The 21,679-nt window shown below is 46.4% G+C and overlaps 1 protein-coding gene across 2 annotated transcripts in view; it reads left to right on the top strand.

The window, feature by feature from the left end:
• The window catches only part of LOC106587232 (CD276 antigen), a 73,501-nt gene that overhangs the window by 39,079 nt on the left and 12,743 nt on the right, over positions 1-21,679 (top strand). For both annotated transcript variants that reach the window (XM_014175426.3, XM_014175427.3), the window contains exons 5-6: positions 10,782-10,916; positions 15,021-15,074. In XM_014175426.3, the coding sequence (XP_014030901.3) occupies positions 10,782-10,916; positions 15,021-15,074 (189 nt within the window). The remainder of the gene's footprint in view (positions 1-10,781; positions 10,917-15,020; positions 15,075-21,679) is intronic.

Genomic DNA, 21,679 nt, shown 5'->3' with positions numbered 1-21,679 from the left:
GGTATTTAGTTTCACCGGCATATAGTATGTTCTATGGATGGTCTTAAACTGCTGTAATTTATGTCTGAGATTATATGAACAGGACTGGGCATTTAAATATATCTGCATCCATTCATCATCATCAATAGCTTCTACCAGGTCTTCACATTTTTGTTTTACATGTTTTGTGTCATTGCGAAAAGCCTCTATCAACCCTTGATACAGTTTGCAAATCAACTTTGGAGGTTTGTCAGACTGCCTTAAAATAGCATCTGTCTTGTCCAGTGTTTGCTGCACAGAGATAGTAAAGGGTTGTATCTGCAAAAATTCACCTCAGCTCCGTCACAGACTGGTCTTCCCTGGCTGCCTGACCCTGCTGAGACCAAAAATGACAACACGCGTAAAACAACAAACAATCACTGACAAGGACATGAGGGGAACCAAAGGGTTAAATACACAACATATAATGAATGGGAGTGAAACCAGGTGTGTAGGAAGACAAGACAAAACCAATGGAAAATGAAAAATGGATCAATGATGGCTAGAAGACCGGTGATGTCGACCGCCGAACACCACCCGAACAAGGAGGGGCATCGACTTTGGAAGAAGTCATGACAGATGAGCAGTGTTGTGTACTGACTGTGCACTAGAGGGCAGCATTCCTGCGGGATGCCAGCGGGACCTGCGGGTCCCGACAGAGATCATTTCGGCGCGGTCGGCATTTTTCACGTTGAGGGTGACCAGACAGACAACTTTGGGTTGAAAATATTGCTTTGTATGCGTTAGCCTACCTATTGTATTAAAAGCACATATTTTTCGCATTATTCTCACACAATTCGCTGCTTCAACATCAGTAGCCTACCTCTCCTAGTTGGGCGTGAGAGATCAAGTGCGGACTCATTGAAATAGAGTAGGCTGCCTACATGGGTGGAGAATCACGTGGCAGTCAATTTAAATATGAAATTAATTTAAATATGATTAGACTTGCTTATTACAGTGTCTGTAAATAAATAGGCTATTGGTAATGGATAGAAGTGGAGGGCGCTCAACCAACGTGAGTCGAAGTGCAATCAAAAACTTTAATTATCATTGATAAGGAAAAGGCTCAACGTGCACGTAGGTTAGGCTGCTATGGTGAGCGAGCGTTGCGCCTTTTCATTTTCAATAGGTATTGATTACCTATTTATTTGTCTCTGCCTGAAAATCGTCCTCCTAAAAGGTAGGCTATATCCTATAGGCCTATGCAAAACGTAGGAAGTGTTGCTGTTATCATTCTTGCTGCTTCAAGTTCAGTAACCATACCTGCGAGATCAGGTGCGGGTGTGGTCTCAATTAAATAGAGTAGGCTATAGCCTATGCTTGGGGGGAGAAGCACTGGGCAGTTATCTTTCCAATGAAATGTACTTCCTAAATACTTTACTACATTGCCTAGAAATAGGCCTAAATATTTATCACCCATCTTCCAACTCCTAAAAGGTAGGCTATGAAAGTAGCTCAAGAGAAAGTGCAAGTCTCTCCTACTCTGCTCTCTTCAAACTACATCTAGCATATTCACTGATCTTGCCCAGTAATATAGATACCCTAATATAAGGACCATGTGAGAATTTCTAGTAATTTAACCTATTTCTTAAGTTATTTTTGTGCATTTGATATTGCCTATAGGGAGCAAAATTGCTGGGACCATGGCTGGCAAGTGAGCTGCGTCACATACGCCTAAAATAACATTGTGGGACTGCGGTTGGGTTTGGGACCAGTTCTTGCGGTAGCGGGTGCTAGTCAGACAGATAGCTAGTGGGTGTGGGCGAAGTGCGGTATGAAAAGCTGTAGCGGGATGAAGAAATCGGTCCCACCAGACCTCTACTGTGCACCATGACAGTGAAGCATGTAACGTTACATTGCCATACTGACTAATAAAAACACACACTGCACTGAAAACATTTCAGAATATCAATCTTACATCGTTTGGCTTATGGTTTCATTGTTTGATTCAGGTCTAGTGTGATTGAGGCAAAAAGAATAGCTAAAGTTAGCCAACTTTTGGCCAGCTCTCTCTCTCTAACGGTACATCAACTGGCGAAATCTAGCCAAGTTCCTTTACTTCTGTTGAAACGGGACAAAACAAAGGCTACAAAACATTTCCATACAAACAACCGCTGTTAGATAATAATAATAGCCACCTTGTATCACGATCTGACAGATAGCTAGAGTCTAGCTAGCATAGCTAGTTCATTCACCTCAGTCGAGAGGGGATGAAACATTAGCTAACGTTACATGTCAGTTACAATACTAGCTCAGCACTGTGAATAAACACTCGTTTTTTCTGTTAAGTTAAACAGCACTTACCTTGCCAGCTACATCAGTAAACTAAAGAGTAGCCAGTTTCTACTCTGCTTGCTTTTAAAACTCGGTGAAAGAGCACAACACATACACACTGAACTATGTTCAACTCTCCCGTGCTGGTCCAGCCAGCCTTCCAGAAGCTTTACTTTCACACAGCCTGTTAGCCCACTCTGTGGTGTCCACGGTCCAAAATTCAGAATGAAGGGAGGACATGACCCCCCGTCCCCAGTGAAAGTTGCGCTCCTGGGTATGGTAATAGATCATCCTTGTATATTTTGTAGTTAATGCAACAGTAAGGAGCAGTGTGCTATTTATATAGCTAATGAAGGATTTGGAGGGCATGTGTTTAAGATAGAACATCGCATAAGACACAGTTAATTTCTATTTAGAGAAGTGCAGAGAGAGAGAGAGTGAGAGAGAGAGAGAGAGAGAGGGGGGGGGGGGGGGGAGAGAGAGAGAGAGAGATAGAGAACAAAAACACCTCCAAGTGGTTTCAAAGGCCTGGGGCCCTGATTCCCAGAAGCCATACAGTAGCCTAATGATCAGATACTGTGGTAATGGTGCTGAAAAATAGCAGTAACACACTATTTAAGATTAGCCCACACATTGTAAGCCTCAGCAATATGATTGGTTGTTATGGCCTTGCAATACATTCCAGAACATCATCGGTCTGAACAGTTTGGTTAGGATTACTCCTTTTATTGGCATACTTATCACCATGAAGTAATCAAGAATTCACCATCATGGTCATAATATAATGGTCAATGGGATTATGTGTTGAGCAGATTTCACATTGCCATGTTTCCGTATGCTACTAATGTCTGTTCTCGAATTAAAGTATTGGTTCTTGTTTAGTATGACAGAGAAAAAGGCCTCATTAAGGCTCGCACACATCGCACCATATGTTGATCTGGTGTTCATCTGCCAATCGTTCGGCGCGCTGTGTTTTAGAGACCACCCGCTGGTGGACGGCAGACTGACGTCATTTTTGCACGATTTAAAACCAGGGCAGTCTCATGGCATACAGTCTTAAAGTTGAAATGTTGGAGAGTGTTAAAATACATTTAGCTTGACGTTGGTATTCATGCTGTGGTCTCTTCTAATGCAGCAGCCAGGAGCATCATGCTCTTTAAGTGAAGGGTGAAGGAAGAAGTGAGTGTAGTAATGCTCTGAGTGGAAGTGGAGGTTACAGACCTCCTCCACCTTACTCTGCCATCTGAGTGGAGAGGAGGCTCCAGCAAGTCACATCCACAGCCAAACTGCATGGCAATTGCCAAGCAGTTAAAGTTTCTCTCTCTCTCTCTCCCTTTCTCTCTTTCTCTCTCTCTCTCATACGCACATACAAATTGAATTTAAGTACATTTGACAAGCTAGGGCTTCTGTTATCTACCTTTTTTGGACCTTATGTCCCTGTCAGCTCAGGAAAACATCCATATTATCACCACCCACCCAAAAATCTGTATTTAAGACTAGGAAATTACTCATGCAGTAGAAGAAGTCACCAATTAGCATGTTTTACTCCAAAGCATTGCTTTGCATTTCTATGGAAAAACCAGAAACAACCGATTGCACCACTATCTTTGGGTTCAAATCATTCTTATTAAGACTATTTGTATCGTGAATGTGAGAATATGTAGCTGTTCCTAGAGATGTGCAGCTGTGTGGTTGGTGGAGACAGAGCTGACCTGATACAGAGTCATTGGCAGGGCCGTAGCTAGCTACTCCTGAGTGCTCTGAGAATATTCATCTCTTCAGTAACCACCAAAGACTGCAGCAGAGCAAAATGAGAAATGTTGTTTTATAATGAGAGCCTTAGGCAAAGATATACAGAGGCATGTCTTTTTAAGAAATTCTGTCATTATATATTCTCCTAGTGATACTGCAGAGAGGAGAAGGGATACTAAAGAACAAACTCACTCAACTGAGGGTTTAGGATGGATGCAAGAACATCTTTAATGTTGTGGGTGTCTACAAATGTTGATATTGCTGAGTGGCGTGGGGGTAAACACATCAACCTTTCATGCTATATTATATCAGATAGTGGAGTCTGTGATAATGATGATATTCTCTGGGGGTGTCACCTCTGTCGTGTGTTAACTCTCACACCTTCAAATAGATCCTGGTAAAGAACTTGCATGCCCAAAGAGCCAATCAGAGTGGCTTTTGGTAGTGTTTATTCCCGCAAACATTGGGGTTAGGAGTAGGGATAGGAGTAGGGCTGTACTTGACAGTAGCCATTCAAATGGTCTCCCTCTCTCTCTCCTGCCTCCTCTTCCTCTCTGCAGTGCGGCCTTGTCTATTTGCTCTCAGCCTATCCACTCATCTCAGACACGATCAGCCCGGTAGATTGTCGGCAGAGATGCTGATAGCTGTCACTAGCGATTCCCTCCTACACATCTTCCGCCCTCTTGTAGTCAGACCCTTGTTTGAAAAACAAATTAAAAATGTAGAGAACAAGACTTGTTAAACTGATTATTGCAACCTAAAGTTTGCCTCAGCTGTTACGGCCGAAGGAGGAATGAAATGGAAGTGGTGAGAAATCGATAGTCCACTCTGCCTCTTCCGACATCTTAATGCCAGTCTCTCCTGAGAGGAGGGCATGCTGAAGTGATGGAGTCTCTGTCAGCTGCAGGAGATGTCAGAGGAGTTTTTAATGGAGGTCTCGGCAGAGCTGACAAGCAGTGAGGAGCTTTTTTTATTTTACCTTTATTTAACTAGGCAAGTCAGTTAAGAACAAATTCTTATTTACAATGACAGCCTAGGAACAGTGGGTTAACTGCCTTGTTCAGGGGCAGAACGACAGATTTTTTTTTACCTTGGCAGCTCGGGGATTCGGTCTAGCAACCTTTCGGTTACTGACCCAACGCTCTAACCGCTAGGCTACCTGTGAGGAGCTAGGGCTGGTCGAGATGGGGGATAGACTGGCCAGCAGGGGTATGACTGGACGAGACGCTGTGTTTCCAATCACAGTTCTTCTCATACTAGGCTAGTGTTTATCAACTCCACCGCCACACATTCACTCTCTCCCTCAGTCTGGAACATGCTTAGGATGCCAATATGCTTAATTAGCCATCCTACTGGGTATACAGTCTGATTCTGGTACACGGTAAATGATAAAATCATGTTAACCTTGCTGGAATGAGATTTTAAATCACCCCACTGAATTTACCTGAGGATTAGATTCCCAACGCTCTGATTAAATGCATGGCCAAACCAGTATTTATATGGATGTTTCACACTGAAAATGATTCCTAGCTGTGAGAGCATAGTGTTAAACCAACACCTCTGATGCCGACAGTTTGTTTTCACTAGGCGCTAGATAAGATTGGGAATTTCTTTATGGCCCTATTTTTTATATTTGTAAGCAATGTTTTATAGCACAGTCAGACATTTTGTATATTTATCTGGGGGGATTTTTTAAAGAGATTGTATTGAATTATAGTGAAACGGATGGGAGATGAAAGTACATTTTTATTATTGTGAGTGCTCTGTCTCTGTCTGTAGGTTAGTCTTTATGCAGGGTGAGACACTAGTGTCTTAGTGAGAAGTTAATCTAGAGGCCCATAGGGACAATGTCTCAATATGTGTGACTTGCCTACACTTGGAGACTAGGTCCAGCTCAGTACAGGCAATATCAGACAATTGTAACCCAAACACAGCCATTCCATGTTCAATCCAGGCTGTCTCAAGGGAACGTGACCATTGAGGTGCAAGGCTGCAGGGAGGGTCAGAGGGCCACTGGACTGGTATTCACTTCTGGATCGATCACATCAGTAGTCAAACTCATTGCGGCGAGGAGGTGACCTCCCACTGCAACCCACTATTCTAAACTCTCAGCAGCGTTGTGCTAAATGGTGAAGTAAAGGCAGCGAACCTAGAGCCAAGCATCCATCCTAGGAGAAAGGTCACAAGCTACTTCCTGATGTGCATGAAAGACAGCTTAGAGTTTGAGAGTGGGCTGATGGTACTGCATGCAGGCCTTATTCCTATTCCAGCCCAGTCACTCACACCCACCACACACAACACACACACATGCACAGAGGCATACACATACACACGTGCACACACACACACGAAACACCGCCCGACACCTCCAGTGAAAACAAGTGGTGTTAGAAAACTTTCTTCCAATAACTGCAGAGTCACTATTCTGTCTTAAATGCGCCTGTGTGCACGTCATATTTTTGTATTTTCCTCAAGACCACGGCATCAAATCAGGGCAATAATGTCAGACAAATTGTGTAAGTAAATGTGAGCTTGGTTGTTCTAAGAGGGGGCGGTTACCCTCCCTGCATGCCAATAAGACAGCCCCGTGGTATCTAGCCGAAAAGCAATTCATTGAAATGCAAGAAAAGGGGGAGAATGCTCAGTGCAAAGATGCTGACAGGACAGAAAGCTGTGCTCATCCATCTCAGTTTGCCAAGTTTTTCCTGTCCCGGTGAGGTGAGGTGAGCTCCTCCTTGTCCTCCCTTTCTGTGAGATATGCACCCAGGGACAGTCAGAGGACAGACGGCAGAGAGGCAGTGCTACCTCTAGCAGCTAGCCCTTTCATGCTGTAGGCGGAGGCAATGTTTTGATCACCTTCTCCCGAACGTGATGAACTGTGACAATGGGTGTGAGTCTGAAACAAACTAAAAGTCGGCCATTAAATTAAATTATTCCCCCAAATAATAGAAAAAAGGAAATCCTGTTGTCTTCTCTCTGTCTGTCTTCTAGTCTGGCCGAGCCTTGACCTCTGACACTGCTCTGGCTCCTTGTTTCCTTCACTGTTGTTATTATGACTGCCAGCCTATCACAGTCCTCCCAGATCTCACAACTTCTAAATGTAGGGAAGGAAATAAAGCTTTAAATCACCAGACAGCTTATTGTTGATGGATTGATTGTTGATTGGTGATTGCAGAGCTGTTGTTCCCAGCGAGGTGTGAACATTGTTCACAGCAGACTGAGTTGTGAATGTGATTTAGGTCGACTGGCTGCTATTGTCCCAATGGGTTTTACGTGCGTTCGTTTCAACGGCTTCATTGTCTCTTGTGTTATACTGTGTAATCACACAATGAATTTCTCCTGCCCCTTTAACTGACTCATCACTCATCATTGTAGAGATGCAGAATGCTTTTTAACAGTCCTGTGGACCTCTCTCTCTCTCTCTCTCGCTCTCTTTCCATTCTCTCATGCCTGCTCTTCCTTTCTGCAGTGTGGACTTGACTTCTTCTTCTGGGCCCTTGGGGTATCTAAGCCCTCCAGCAGGGGTGGGCCTCAGTGTCCCTCCACCCTAGGGCTATCCCCCAGTCCACCCTGCCTCCCTGTGATCCCCACTGAACCACTGTCTGTCTGCAGCCCCCTGATTCTCCCACATCACACCAGCCCTGAGCAGCTCTGAAGGCAAGAGCAAGCTTATTGACCCCCTCTATGCTCCTCCTCATTCCCCAGCCTGCCTGGAATGAGCCCTGGGGCTCCTGTTAGCCTGTGGTGGGGTGTCTCTCTGTCTATCTGTCTGTCTCTCTGTCTATCTGTCTGTCTGTCAGGGGACATTATTCTCCTTTGGTCCCAGTTAAGGAGGTGTTTTTTGTCCTGAGCATGTAAAACTCAGCTGACACCCACAAATAGAGAAAGCAGCTTTGATCCTTCGTCTGTCATGACGTTGTAGAACTGAGACAATCTGAGACGACAGGCCAGGACTGAGCACTTTATTCCACCGTAGGCACTGGCTGAACTTAAAACACTCTGGCACCAGGAAAATGAATGCCAATCTGGGCTTTTACCTTCAGCTTGGCCTGTGTGAGGCCCCCTGTGTGTCTTATAGAATGAATGGGGAGTTACATTTATTTTTTGGTAATGCAGGCCCTCTATTAAGAGTCCATATCTAGGTGGCGTTTAATCATACTACCATTCACTCCCATTTTTTTTGTACCTTATGGCTTCACTTCCTTTCGACACCTACACCCAAGTCGACCTGCCTGATAATATTTAAGGGCTGTAGTCCGGTCCAAACTCCAAGTCTTATCTCACTGTAATTGCTGTAAAGTGATGTTTACATAAATAGACCTGTGTTTTGCTTCTATAAACTGTATGTGTTGAGTTCAATGCGGAGCCCAGAAGTTGCACCTCTGTGGCCCTATTACTGCAGCTGTGCAGTCTCCCGACATTCAATGATGTGACAGGCAGCCCAAAACCCTCCATCCTCACCCCAACAGAGAAGGAATGGGAGGAGGGGAAGGAGACGATAGGTAAACAGAGCCATTAGAGACAAATCTCTTTCTGAAGAAAACAAAATCACATCATCAAACAAGAGAAAAAGAAAAATATGATCCTGCAGCCCTTTGGGGCCCCAGTGCTGAAATGATAGCCGACTACGACATTTGTCTTGATCAGCCTGCCCTTAGGGATTGAGAGAATGGAGGGAGGGGTGAGAGAGAGAGGGAGAAGCTGAGAGCACAGCTCTGCTCTGCTTCAAAGTGCCAGACACATTCATTACTTCTCTGTCTTATTATAGCTCTATGTGGACACGTCATGCACGAATCAGAGCGTACAGCGAGCCGAGCACGGTACTACCTAGCATTCATCTGTAATTTGGCCTTTGCATTTGGTATTAACATAGTTACTGTGGTCATCCTTTAAATAGCACAGAGCAAAGAGCTCTATAGAGAGACAGTGGAGCCCATCAGTCATGGTTGGCCCAAGGAACTATATACTGCTTTGTCAAAATGACAAGATGGACTATCTAGGTTTTCTGCTTTCTCTATATGACATGTTGCTGTTGATATGGGTTTGGACTGGAACAGAGGATATTAGAAGCCAATCTGTAGTAACACATCCAGCAAAGACATATACGTCAAATTTACGTCAAACATCCTGCATATATTAAACAATATCAGTCACTCGGATTGTTTTTGATTGGATATTGCACCAGGATCGCATCATACGCCCTCCTAAATATATGCCAAAATATATATTGTGTATATCCTATGATTTTTCATTGCATATCATACAATAGCCATGTAATATGGTTAATCATAAATAGGATTACGTGGTTAAGCATAATCTTGCTTCCCATAATGTGTTCCAATAATCACACACGTATGAAGGCTCACATGGCCACATACTGTCAAAACATGTTTTGATTCAAACACGCAACTTACTTGGCCAAATAAAAGGTAAACAAACAGATAGGAGGTGACATTCAGTGAAATGAACCTTTTCTGTCTTACTCAGAGAATGCCACCCCAACTGCCTCCCCTAGAGCTCTCCATTTCTCTGCATCCTGTCTCATCTACCATTATGACACATTCCTGGCCCCCCTCATCCACTGCAATGGACAGCAGTCCCCTCTCTCTCTCTCTCTCTCTCTCTCTCTCGCTCTCTCTCTCAATAGGAAGGAGGCTTCCTATTGACCTCCATTTTGGCTGTGCAATAGTGTATCTCTGTCCTCTCCGTTTGTCCTGTGCCAAGTCCTTACAGATGCTTGGTCATTTCTCCATCCAAACGCTAGTCAATTTCAATACTTTTTACAATTATTTTCCCAGAGTGGGTTCTCTGAAGGAGGCCAGTTTGTATTATAGCCAGCCTTCAAGCTATTTAGTGTCTCAAGCTGTTTTTCCATCTCTACTTTATTCTGTTACATTGGAATGCCCTGGGGAAATTTGGGGACGTCTGCAGTATCTTTGTCTTGCTGACCAGTTTGTTGTTGGTTTTATCTTGTCAAGATGCTGTCTCTCACTTTGATATTTAATTGTCTCTCTAGAGTGAATTATGCGCTAAGCTGTCTGATAGACAGTCATCCTCACAGCCGTCAGAAAAATGCTCCGCCTCTGTTTTTTTTTTTACGTTGGCGGTGTAACATCAGAATTATACAAATATAACATCATATTTTATTTATATTTATGATTAACAGGATAAAACCGAGTGATGTCATTGGGCATCATTACTCCAGATGACAGATAGTGAATGCAGCAGAAGGCATGAGGATACCTAGAGCCCACATCCTCTTTCGCAGTGCCAAGGCTGTTGGGTAGAGAGAGAGGGAGGTGGGCAAAGAAAAGACAACACAAAGTACTGCTGAGATATCTCTGCCATCTGGCCATGTTTTTAACACTCAAGTGTTTGTTAAAGGGATCTCGATGAATCACCACATCTTGTTCATTTCGAATAAAGAAAATGTTCCTTAACATCCAGAGGATACAGGCATGATATAAGGAGGGTGATGATGATGATGGTGGTGAGGATGATGATAATCTGTAATATGGTGACAATAATGATGTGGTTAGGGCACGTATGATGGTGAGATGATGGTGATGGTTATGGGAATGGTGATAGGCAGCCATAGCGGTGGTGAAGATGATGGTGGTGGTAGTCATGGTGATGACCATTTGAGTGCCCTCCTCTCTACTAACTGTATCTGTCTCCTTTTCTCTATCTCCCTCCCTCCCTCCCCATTTCTCGCTCTCTCACTCCCCCTCTCCCAGGTCAGAACATGGTGTTTCCTCCGGTGGCTCTGTGGGTGACGGTGGGCCTGGCTGTGTGTCTGCTGGGTCTGCTCATCGCCCTGGCTGCAGTCTGCCGTAGGAAGATCAAGGAGAGCTGTGAGGAGGACAGAGCAGGTACCTGTCTGTATGTCTGTCTGTCTGAACAACTGTGAGGAGGACGGAGCAGGCCCACTCAACTCTGCAGTCTGTCTCAGCAGCGCCGCTCTGTTGTCTTTCTGAACAACACTTTTCACAGGAACACACTGAGCCACACTGGTTACCAGGGATGACAGCGGGAGGAGAGTGGTGGTTACTAGGGATGACAGCGGGAGGAGAGTGGTGGTTACTAGGGATGACAGCGGGAGGAGAGTGGTGGTTAACAGGGATGACAGCGGGAGGAGAGTGGTGGTTACCAGGGATGACAGCGGGAGGAGAGTGCTGGTTACTAGGGATGACAGCGGGAGGAGAGTGGTGGTTACTAGGGATGACAGCGGGAGGAGAGTGGTGGTTACTAGGGATGACAGCGGGAGGAGAGTGGTGGTTAACAGGGATGACAGCGGGAGGAGAGTGGTGGTTACCAGGGATGACAGCGGGAGAAGAGTGGTGGTTACCAGGGATGACAGCGGGAGGAGAGTGGTGGTTACTAGGGATGACAGCGGGAGGAGAGTGGTGGTTACTAGGAATGACAGCGGGAGGAGAGTGGTGGTTACCAGGGATGACAGCGGGAGAAGAGTGGTGGTTACCAGGGATGACAGCGGGAGGAGAGTGGTGGTTACTAGGGATGACAGCGGGAGGAGAGTGGTGGTTACTAGGGATGACAGCGGGAGGAGAGTGGTGGTTACTAGGAATGACAGCGGGAGGAGAGTGGTGGTTACTAGGGATGACAGCGGGAGGAGAGTGGTGGTTACTAGGGATGACAGCGGGAGGAGAGTGGTGGTTACCAGGGATGACAGCGGGAGAAGAGTGGTGGTTACCAGGGATGACATGTTAACATGAGGTGCCAGTGTCTTGGACAGCTGGTTCAGAATCTTAACACCCAGACAGTGTTTGTATGTATATGAGATTATCTGCTGCTGTGGAGGGATGCTGTGACCCCGTCTGTCTGCAGGAAGTTCATTTAGAAGAGTCTGATAATTAGCGCTACTGAATAGCTGGGGATGGCTTGCAGGCAGAGTAGGGACTGACTGAGAGAATGTATGGTGGGGAGCCGGTGGCCTGGCTGTAATGAGATGTGCCCCGAGTGAAGGAGACGGTTAAATAAAGGTCAGCCAGTGTCTGCACTGGTCCCTGGGGTTTAAAAATACATCTGGAACTGACACACTGACAGGCAAGAATAATTATAGCTCGATGGAACATATGAAATCAAAATGAAACAGAAAGAGAGAGGGAGAGAGTATTACAATACAGTGTTTCCCTTATATTAATTTCATGGCCGCTACTGAAAAATATAAAACATGCAAAAAAAAAGTATAATATCCCCCCCCCACGCTGCTGCAGAAAAGAATCCTAGGGGAAACACTGATTCCATACCATGAACAAAAGGTCTTGTGGGGTCGCAGACCTGTTCTCCAGTAACCAGGAGGAGCAGGCTACTCGTCCAGTAGTAGTAGAGAGAGAGGGTTGATAAACTGGCGGTGTACCACTCAGCTAAATGAGAGGTTAAGACTCATTCTGTTCCCTGTCTGTGGATGTTTCCAAGTTCTTCATGATCCCTGTTTGCCGAGTTGAAGAGTAACATACACTGACTTCTTCACGTAGCACGCAGACTCACACCCAGATAAATTGATACCGTATGAATACAGATGTGGAGATGTGTTGAAGTGCACATTCACAGCTGTTGGAACTGCAGGAAGAAGGAAAGTGCAACCTAATTGAGGCTGTCTTATCTTTTAATGGTGTTCTTGGGTTTGGCCAGATTGAAGTTGACGCTCTCCTCTGAAACTCTGGGTAGTGAGGGTAGAGGGGTCAAAACTAGTCCAAAACAGAGTAAGTCATTTTTCTTCCCTGTCATAATGTATATGGAGCAGTGGATGTGTATCCTAACTGGGCAGAGCAGCAAGTGGGATTGGAGTCTGGGAGATGAAAGCTCAATTTATTCTAGTATTTGTTGCAGTACACATCTTTCTTTCTTCCTTCCTTTTTACCTTCCTTCCTTTTTTCCTTCCTTCCTTCCTTCCTTCCTTCCTTCCTTCCTTCCTTCCTTCCTTCCTTCCTTCCTTCCTTCCTTCCTTCCTTCCTTCCTTCCTTCCTTCCTTCCTTCCTTCCTTCCTTCCTTCCTTCCTTCCTTCCTTCCTTCCTTCCTTCCTTCCTTCCTTCCTTTCTTTCTTTCTTTCTTTCTTGCATAATGAATGTGTATACCATACATGTCCAACACATGCTGTAAATGGACCAGTATACCATATTCCTGAAGCTCATTTTACATTCAAATGTGCGTGTGATTTAATCAGACGTACCCTCGGAGTGTGTTATGTGGAGTGTGTTATGTGGAGTGTGTTATGTGTAGGTGACATGGGACGAATGGCCCTCTGTGATAGATGAAGGTCATCGTGGGGACATGGATGATTCACATCACTCCCCTGGGTACAGGGAATATCTGTCCTCTGTGAGCTTCTATCTTCCAGGTGCTTCATCCAGGTGCTGCATTCACTTGTTTTTATCCCTGAATGCATATGGGATGTAACTAATCACTTAAATAACCTTCTTATATTGGACCTAAACTCTGAAATCCATCTCAGAGTTTTACGATGGCCGCTTCCCCTTGCCAGAGCAGATTTCACTCAAACTCAGTGGATGGCAGCCACCATTTTGACTTTGACATAGAGGCATCTCTAAAAGGCCTGGTTCATCCTGGTACTGTTGAAGTGTCCCTGGAGGCTGCTCTTCCCATAGTGTCAGAGGTTGTTCCGTCAGGACAGGAAGTGTTGGCCGTTAACTGAGGAGAGGCGGCTCAAGGTCTCTCACAGAACATTTACACTCCGCATTCATTATTGATATTTTCTAACCAACTTTTAGAGCTAGAGTGTGATGTCATAGTGCTGAGATAAAGGGAGACAGAGAGAGAGAGAGAGAGAGAGAGAGAGAGAGAGAGAGAGAGAGAGAGAGAGAGAGAGAGAGAGAGGAGGTCGGTGATTCTATTCCCTCTGTCTTCATCATAAAAAACACAAATGCTGTAAAAGTTTCTAGTGAATGTTTGTTTAAACTAAATGTTCTCTTGGCACCAGAATTTAGAGGAGGGCAGCTGCTCAAATATGTGACCTTCTCAAATGGATTCCTGTGAAATCCTCCCAGATAATCATTCTGAGGAGGGATCCAGAAATAGGTAGGTATGCCATGCGAAGAAAGGGGGAAAACAACTCACTTGAAAAGCTGGAGATTTGAATGAATCACTCTGAGAAATTATAACCTGTAGGTATACACATACTGTCTGAGTGTGGTGTTTTCAAAATGCCAATACAAAATAGACTTGAAGGAATGTGGAACGGAAATGGAATTGTGGATGAAGGACTGTGGACATTACAATAGAAGCAGCATATATATTTAAATGAAACATGGCAATCTGTTTATTGCTGCAATTATGGGGATTTTGTGATTTTGCAAGGATTTTCTCTCTCCGTCAGTCTTGTAAATTGCAGCAGACATACAAAAAAACTCAGAGACAATATTGTTTCCTTCGTGTTTAATTTGGTCCAATGATCAGTTGAATCTGGGCGTGCAGTAAGTGTCTGACACTAAATGCCGACTCTCTCTCAAACACAATGGAGCTGAGGATGGTGTCAGAAAATTCAAATCAGCCATCCTCTGGTTCCTCTGTTCCTGGTCTAATTTTGGAGTGTGTGTGCATGTGTGTAGGTGTGCTTGTGTGTATGTGTGTGTGCGTGTGAGCACGTTTGTGTCTGCGTCCGTGTGCGCACGCGCACGTGTGTGCCCATCACTGTGGTTCCTGTCAGCCTGGCCCAGTTGATAGTATGTTTCCAGAGAGAAGAGCCAGTGGCCATAGCTTAATGTGATTACTGTCTTTGTGAGTGGGCCAGGCCAGGGGGGCAGCTGTGGTCCAGTGCCCCATGCAGCCTCAGCCTCCGACTGAGCCGTGAAGGATGAGCACACCATAGGTTTAAATGAGCTGCTGCCTTATGAAAGCCAGAGGAACAGTGCATTGCGTGCATGCTCTTGCGTGCCTGCGTGTTTTCCCCGGTGTGTGTATCTGTGTGTTTAATGGTCTGATGGCTTCTCTCTCCACAGCCAAGGAGCTTGAAGAGGCCAAAGAACTGCAGGAAGAGGAGCAGTCTAAGACAGGTCAGCCAAGGCACATCTGGAACAACCATCACCCCATTTTTACACCATACACATAGAGGCTAATTACTCCTCAATGCATACCCCATTCTTATTCAATTATGAAATTGCAAAGAACTTACATGAAATGGATTTCTGCTTCTACCGGTGCAATGTCTAAATGCAGAACTAATGTTTGGGCACCGAGCACGTTTTTCAGCACAATAGTGAGATAATATTTAATATTGTGTCCTGAATTAATGTTTTAATTAGCAAGCAGAGCAAGTTCTGTGCTCTGAGTCAAGGCCGTGGTGGATACCAGGCACAGGCCTGAACGACTCTCCCTCCAGTGATAATGTCTTTCAAGTTATTCATTTGACTCCTTCTTTAGTGTGATTGAATTATTTAGCCTCCCTGTGAACGCCACAGTTAATACTATGTGATTTTAATAAGCCGAGAGGTGAAGGAAGGTCTCTGGGCAGAGTGGAGGGAGACAATGGCTCCTTTCCCTAATGCATGTCTCATGAATGTTTCAAAGTGAACTCTGCAGCCAGTGGAAGGGTCACCATACCTACAGCTGCCGTACTGGCTTGGAGCAGGAAGATCTCCAAGACCCTCCACCTCATCCCACTGTTTTCTCCTGACTCCTCAACAACCCCCTCACTTTTCTCTTTTCCTCAAAAGCCACACCTGTGCGGGTGGTGGTGGGCGTGAGCTGAAGAGGGGCTCAGCGGCTCATTCTTCTGTCGTCTGAGGTACCTCTTTAAAACACTCCAGACAGCGGCTTTGTTTTGCCATCTGGCTCCAATTGTGCTGACAAAGGGAGAGGTTCCTGTGTGAGACAAAGGAGCTGAAATGAAGCCCACTTTAATAAACGCAGGATGATGGGGGGAGCTGCGTTTGTGTGTTATCTTAATGAGCTGTCCGGAGGAGAGCGTGCCTCCCTTTTCAAAGCCAGCCTGATTGGAACAATAACCAGTGATAACTGGGAGCCTGGACTCATCCTGGGCTTCTGCGTTTGGAAGGGGAGGCATTCCCCTCACCGGGCGTTACAGCAGCTAGCTAGCAGGGTACCGCTTTACAAACAAGATGCCTGGCCTGAAATCCTTGATGTGCTTGCAGCTGGAAGAGCCAACAACGCCCATTCCCCCTCCTCTACTTCCACACACACATACAGCACACACACACACACACACACACACACACACACACACACACACACACACACACACACACACACACACCACACCCCCCCCCCTCACCTCTTTTCTGAAATTAGTTTTGTAATCTCAGCGTGATGCGCAGTTTAGAGTTAGCTGCAGTAATCCCAGAGCAGCACACTGTTCGGAGTGGGCTGCAATCTCTCTCTTTGCACCACTAGCCCCTGTCTGTCTCTCTGCTCTGCTCTCTCTGCATCCTGGGCTCTGTGGAGTTAGCCTAGGCCCTAGCAACAGGGCACTGGCAGAGTGTGTGTCGTCGTGACCCAGTTCTTTCATGAGGGAAACATCATCAGAAAGAGGCGGAGAGATGTGAAAATGGTCTCCGGTTTGTGAGGTGAATTAACCTTCCTACTTGGCTTGCAGAGACAAGCTGCTGTCAATTTCACCTTTTATTTTAACTAGGCAAGTCAGTTAAGAACAAATTCTTATTTACAATGACGGCCTACCGGGGAACAGTGGGTTAAATGCGTTGTTCAGGGGCAGAAGAACAGATTTTTACCTTGTCAGCTCGGGGATTCGATTCAGCAACCTTTCGGTTCTGGCCCAACCCTCTAACCGCTAGTCTACCTGCCGTCAAGGTTGAAGACAAGCTAATGTCATGCTCCATAATGCTGATACCACGGAGTGAGACCACGGAGTGAGACCACGTCACGCATCCTCCAAGGCAACAGCTGAAAGATGGATGACAGTCGCTTGAATCGCATGAGATCGTCAGGTGCAATAGCTCGTCAACCTAAATATCTTGATGATTTTAATACACTGCACAGGAAACGGCTAGGGCAGCTGCCTCAGACTCAGTCACATCAGAGTTGGTGTATTCCCATAGCAGTGTTTATAAGAGCCTCCACAATTCAGTGGGATAGCTGTTTAATCTCTTCAACCATGACAAACCTGAAAAGTAAAGTTCAACAACCACGTCACGAAGGGAAATGGCATGACCACGTGATTTGTAGAGAAACTCTCACATCTCCATCTCTCACATGTTAGGCTTACATCTCCCTCCCTTTCATCAGGGAATAAAGATTACACATTGCACATTGTTTTGTGTCCTTTCATGAAATAGTCATATTCCCATGACCATGGGTATTAGGAGAACGACAAAGTCATGAAAATGAAGCCCTGCATCCTATAACACACAGCAGCTCAACCCTGGAGTCCAGCTGCAATCCTCACTGATCTACTCAGTAATACTGATGAGGAGAAGGTGAGAGGAGTCTAGAGGAGAGCCAGCCCCACCCTCTCTCCCCAGCTCCACCCTCTCTCCCCAGCCCCACCCTCTCTCCCCAGCCCCACCCTCTCTCCCCAGCCCCACCCTCTCTCCCCAGCTCCACCCTCTCTCCCAGCCCCACCCTCTCTCCCCAGCCCCACCCTCTCTCCCCAGCCCCACCCTCTCTCCCCAGCTCCACCCTCTCTCCCCAGCCCCACGCTCTCGCCCCAGCCCCACCCTCTCTCCCCAGTCCCAGCCTCTCTCCCCAGCCCCAGCCTCTCTCCCCAGCCCCACCCTCTCTCCCCAGCCCCACGCTCTCGCCCCAGCCCCACCCACTCTCCCCAGTCCCAGCCTCTCCCCCCAGCCCCACCCTCTCTCCCCAGCCCCACCCTCTCTCCCCAGCCCCAGCCCCACGCTCTCGCCCCAGCCCCACCCTCTCTCCCCAGCCCCAGCCTCTCTCCCCAGCCCCAGTCCCCAGCCCCAGCCTCTTTCCCCAGCCCCAGCCTCTCTCCCCAGCTCCACCCTCTCTCCCCAGCTCCACCCTCTCTCCCCAGCCCCAACCTCTCTCCCCAGCCCCAACCTCTCTCCCCAGCCCCAGCCTCTCTCCCCAGCCCCAGCCTCTCTCCCCAGCCCCAGCCTCTCGCCCCAGCCCCAACCTCTCTCCCCAGCCCCAGCCTCTCTCCCCAGCCCCACGCTCTCGGCCCAGCCCCACCATCTCTCCCCAGCCCCAGCCTCTCTCCCCAGCTCCACCCTCTCTCCCCAGCCCCAGCCCCAGCCTCTCTCCCCAGGCCCACCCCCTGCCCTAGCCCCAGCCTCTCTCCCCAGTCCCAGCCTCTCTCCCCAGCCTCCGCTTCTCTCCCCAGCCTCGCTCCCCAGTCCCAGCCTCTCTCCCTAGCTCACGCTTCTCTCCCCAGCCTATGTCTCTCTCCCCAGTCCCCACTTCTCTCCCCAGACCCAGACCCAGCCTCTCTCCCCAGACCCAGCCTCTCTCCCCAGCCACAGTCAAACCCGACAGGCCTCTCTTTACACAGCCACTGCAGCCAATGTAGTCTGTGGTGCTCCTTTCTCATGGGCTGTCCCAGTGGTCACATATTACTGCTTAAAGATATGTAAATACAGTCGTTATGATTCCTTCATTAGTGGATGTGGGCCTCAGAAGAACTTCAGGAGAGCTAATTAACAGACGTCCCTGTGCTCTACGGCTAGTGTTCCTCTGCATAACTCGTGTGCTTCTGCTTGTGTTCCTCACTAGTTTAATACAGTACAGTACACTCCTTCCTCAAGAGGGTGCTTACTTCAACACTATCAACCTGCATCCTGGGAATAGGGTTTTGGTGTCAAAAGCCGATTGCATCGTAATGAGGACTGTAATATTCAGTTCTGTCCTACTTTCATGCATAATTGGGGCGGCAGGTAGCCTAGTGGTTAGAACGTTGGGTTAGTACCCGAAAGGTTGCTGGATCAAATCTCTGAGCTGACAAAGTAAAAATCTGTCGTCCTGCCCCTGAACAAGGCAGTTGACCCACTGTTCCCCGGTAGGCAGTCATTGTAAATAAGAATTTGTTCTGAACTGACTTGCCTAGTTAAATAAAGGTAAAATAATAATTTGTGGGTGGGACCTTTCCTATAATCAAAACACTTGAGAAGACCAGCACCTGACTCTGCTAATTGTGTCCCTACAGTGTTGGATTTTTCATTGGCTTTTCATATATTACCGTACTACTGGGCCAGATCCTGTTAGGTAGAGTGTTGCTAGAAGATTTCCCTCTCTCCTCTTTGAACTATTAATGGTGTGTGCTTTGCGTACTGAGCAGAGTTTAGCCTCTTCTCAAGGGTTATCTGTTGGTCCGGGAAGAGAAGGCCATTGTCACACTATGAGAGAGATAACGGAGGGATAGGTGCTCCTAAATCATGTGGAATAATGAGCGCTGTCAGACCTAATGAAAGCAGTCAGCAGCATTCTGCATCACAACAACATGGAGGCCCATTGAGGGCATGTAGCGCTGATCCGAATATTAGGGTAATATTAAAGTAATTGCGTAGAGTGTGCTAGATCTGATGTGTCTTTGGGAGAAGAGGAGAGAGGTGTACAGTACATCAAGGGGCTGGGCTCTACTGTCACGACTTCCACCGAAGTCTGCTCCTCTCCTTGTTCGGGCGACGTTCGGCGGTCGACGTCACCGGCTTTCTAGCCATCGCCGCTCCATTTTTCATTTTTTCCATTCGTTTTGTCCTGTTCCCTGCACACCTGGTTTTCATTCCCCAATCACACTACATGTATTTATTCCTCTGTTCCCCCTCATGTCTTTGTGTGTGATTGTTTCGTGTTACGTGTCATTTTTGACGTGCTATTTTCTGGTGTACGTTTATTTCTGTGATTTATTGTTCACGAGGTATGTCTGTTTGTACTTGATTATTGTGACTGTTTGCGTGTTTTTGCAATTTGGCATATTGGATGGAGGTTTCGACGCAGTGGCGTCCGTCTGTTGGTTTCCCCTGCCTATATAAAGTGTGCACCTGTTCACAACTCTCTGCTCTCCTGCACCTGACTCCTCTCCCAGTACTCACACCATTGACATCTACATTAGTAGAGCAGGGTTTATGGGACAGCAACAAGCATTCCCAGGATGAATTCCTGTCCACAGACGTCATCTGTCCCCCCCTTCCCTGTCATGTGACCCATACCCCTGCAGCCTAGTGAAGCGCCCATGGGGGGAGGCGACGTGTCGTCAATCCATCTCACTCCCCTGATCTGCCTCCCCTTAGTGTTCCAGGGCGTGCCACGCGTCGGTTCCACATGAGCACTCCGCTGCAGTGGCTAATTAAATAAAGCACTGTGCCCTCCGCTTCCTGTTAGCTTGGGCAAGGTTGGTGCACACACACACCACACACACACACACACACACACACACACACACACACACACACACACACACACACACACACACACACACACACACACACACACACACACACACAGGAGAGGAGAGAGGGAGGGATGGTGGGCCGAGACGGGGGGGTTAAAGAGAGAGACAACCGTTATATTGTAATCCTCCTCATTTGTTCATTAGGGAGAGTCATGATAAGGTTGGCTAAATACTCTAATGTGAGAGCCTCCAGAGTGGTCTGATGTTTTGGACCTATAACCCCACAGATCGGACTGTGGCGTTCATAACATTTTGTCTGCCGGTTATTGTCATGCAAAAGTCTGCTGGTCTCATGGTAATTGACCGCTAATTAACATAAACACTTTTAGCATCTCCAGGCCTCCATGCATCCAAGCCACTGATGTGTGCTTTTGGAACATCTTCCTGAAAACAAATCTAAAATAAATTGAATTTACACCATCCCAATAAATCCGTTATTTAGGCAGATCTGAAGAAACATTATGAACAGTTGGACTACTTTATATTATCTGGCTAGCAGACAAGATATGCTGATAGGTCCTGCACCATTATTGTATATTATATGATTTTATAGTAAGAATAATATAATTTAACTTAGCTGAATAAAATAGAAAGGATATTTTTCTCATTCCGGAGCGAGTGCGCATATGAAGTGACTATGTTGGGCGTAAAAGTGATTTGAAACAGGTCAGATACACTAGATTTAGAGTTATTTGGCAACTTTAGTTGTGAATGATACAAACTTTAGAATGTCTTAGAAAACAAATCAAATATGGCGCTGCATTATACGACTGACTATAGGCTATTGATGTTTGAGAAAGTAGCAAAGAAGCCTTGCGCTCTGTTCAGGTCATCCATATGCACTCTAATAGCGAATAGAGGCCGTTTTCACACTGGTTCGTTTTTCAGCCTACTCTGGTTATCACCTGCGCGACAGGTGATATTCGGCCCAAACTCTGTATGCCATGCTCTCTCCAACCCTGTTCCTACAGCTACCAAGTGTTTCATTTGGGAAACCTAGTGAAATTGGATCAGGAACATTGATAGTAACATGTATTCACACCGAAACCTATTTCATTAAACTGTTGACAGCTCCTCTCTCTGCGTGATGGAGAAAGGAATGAATTATTCTGTAGCTAAAAGTAAAGCCTATTAATTAAATATAAAAAAATGCCCTATTACTAGGCTATTCAAAATCTAATACAAATGCACTATAATTGTAGGCTAACTCTGTAAGCCATCCTGCACAATCAATTAACCAACAGCGTCGCCTAGGCCTGTACGTTCTCTCCCTGA

Source organism: Salmo salar, chromosome 26, assembly GCF_965601325.2.
Source record: "Salmo salar chromosome 26, fSalSal1, whole genome shotgun sequence".
Classification (NCBI taxonomy): Eukaryota; Metazoa; Chordata; class Actinopteri; order Salmoniformes; family Salmonidae; genus Salmo; species Salmo salar.
Note: the sequence above shows the minus strand (reverse complement) of the source record. Positions and strands in the feature narration are given on the sequence as shown.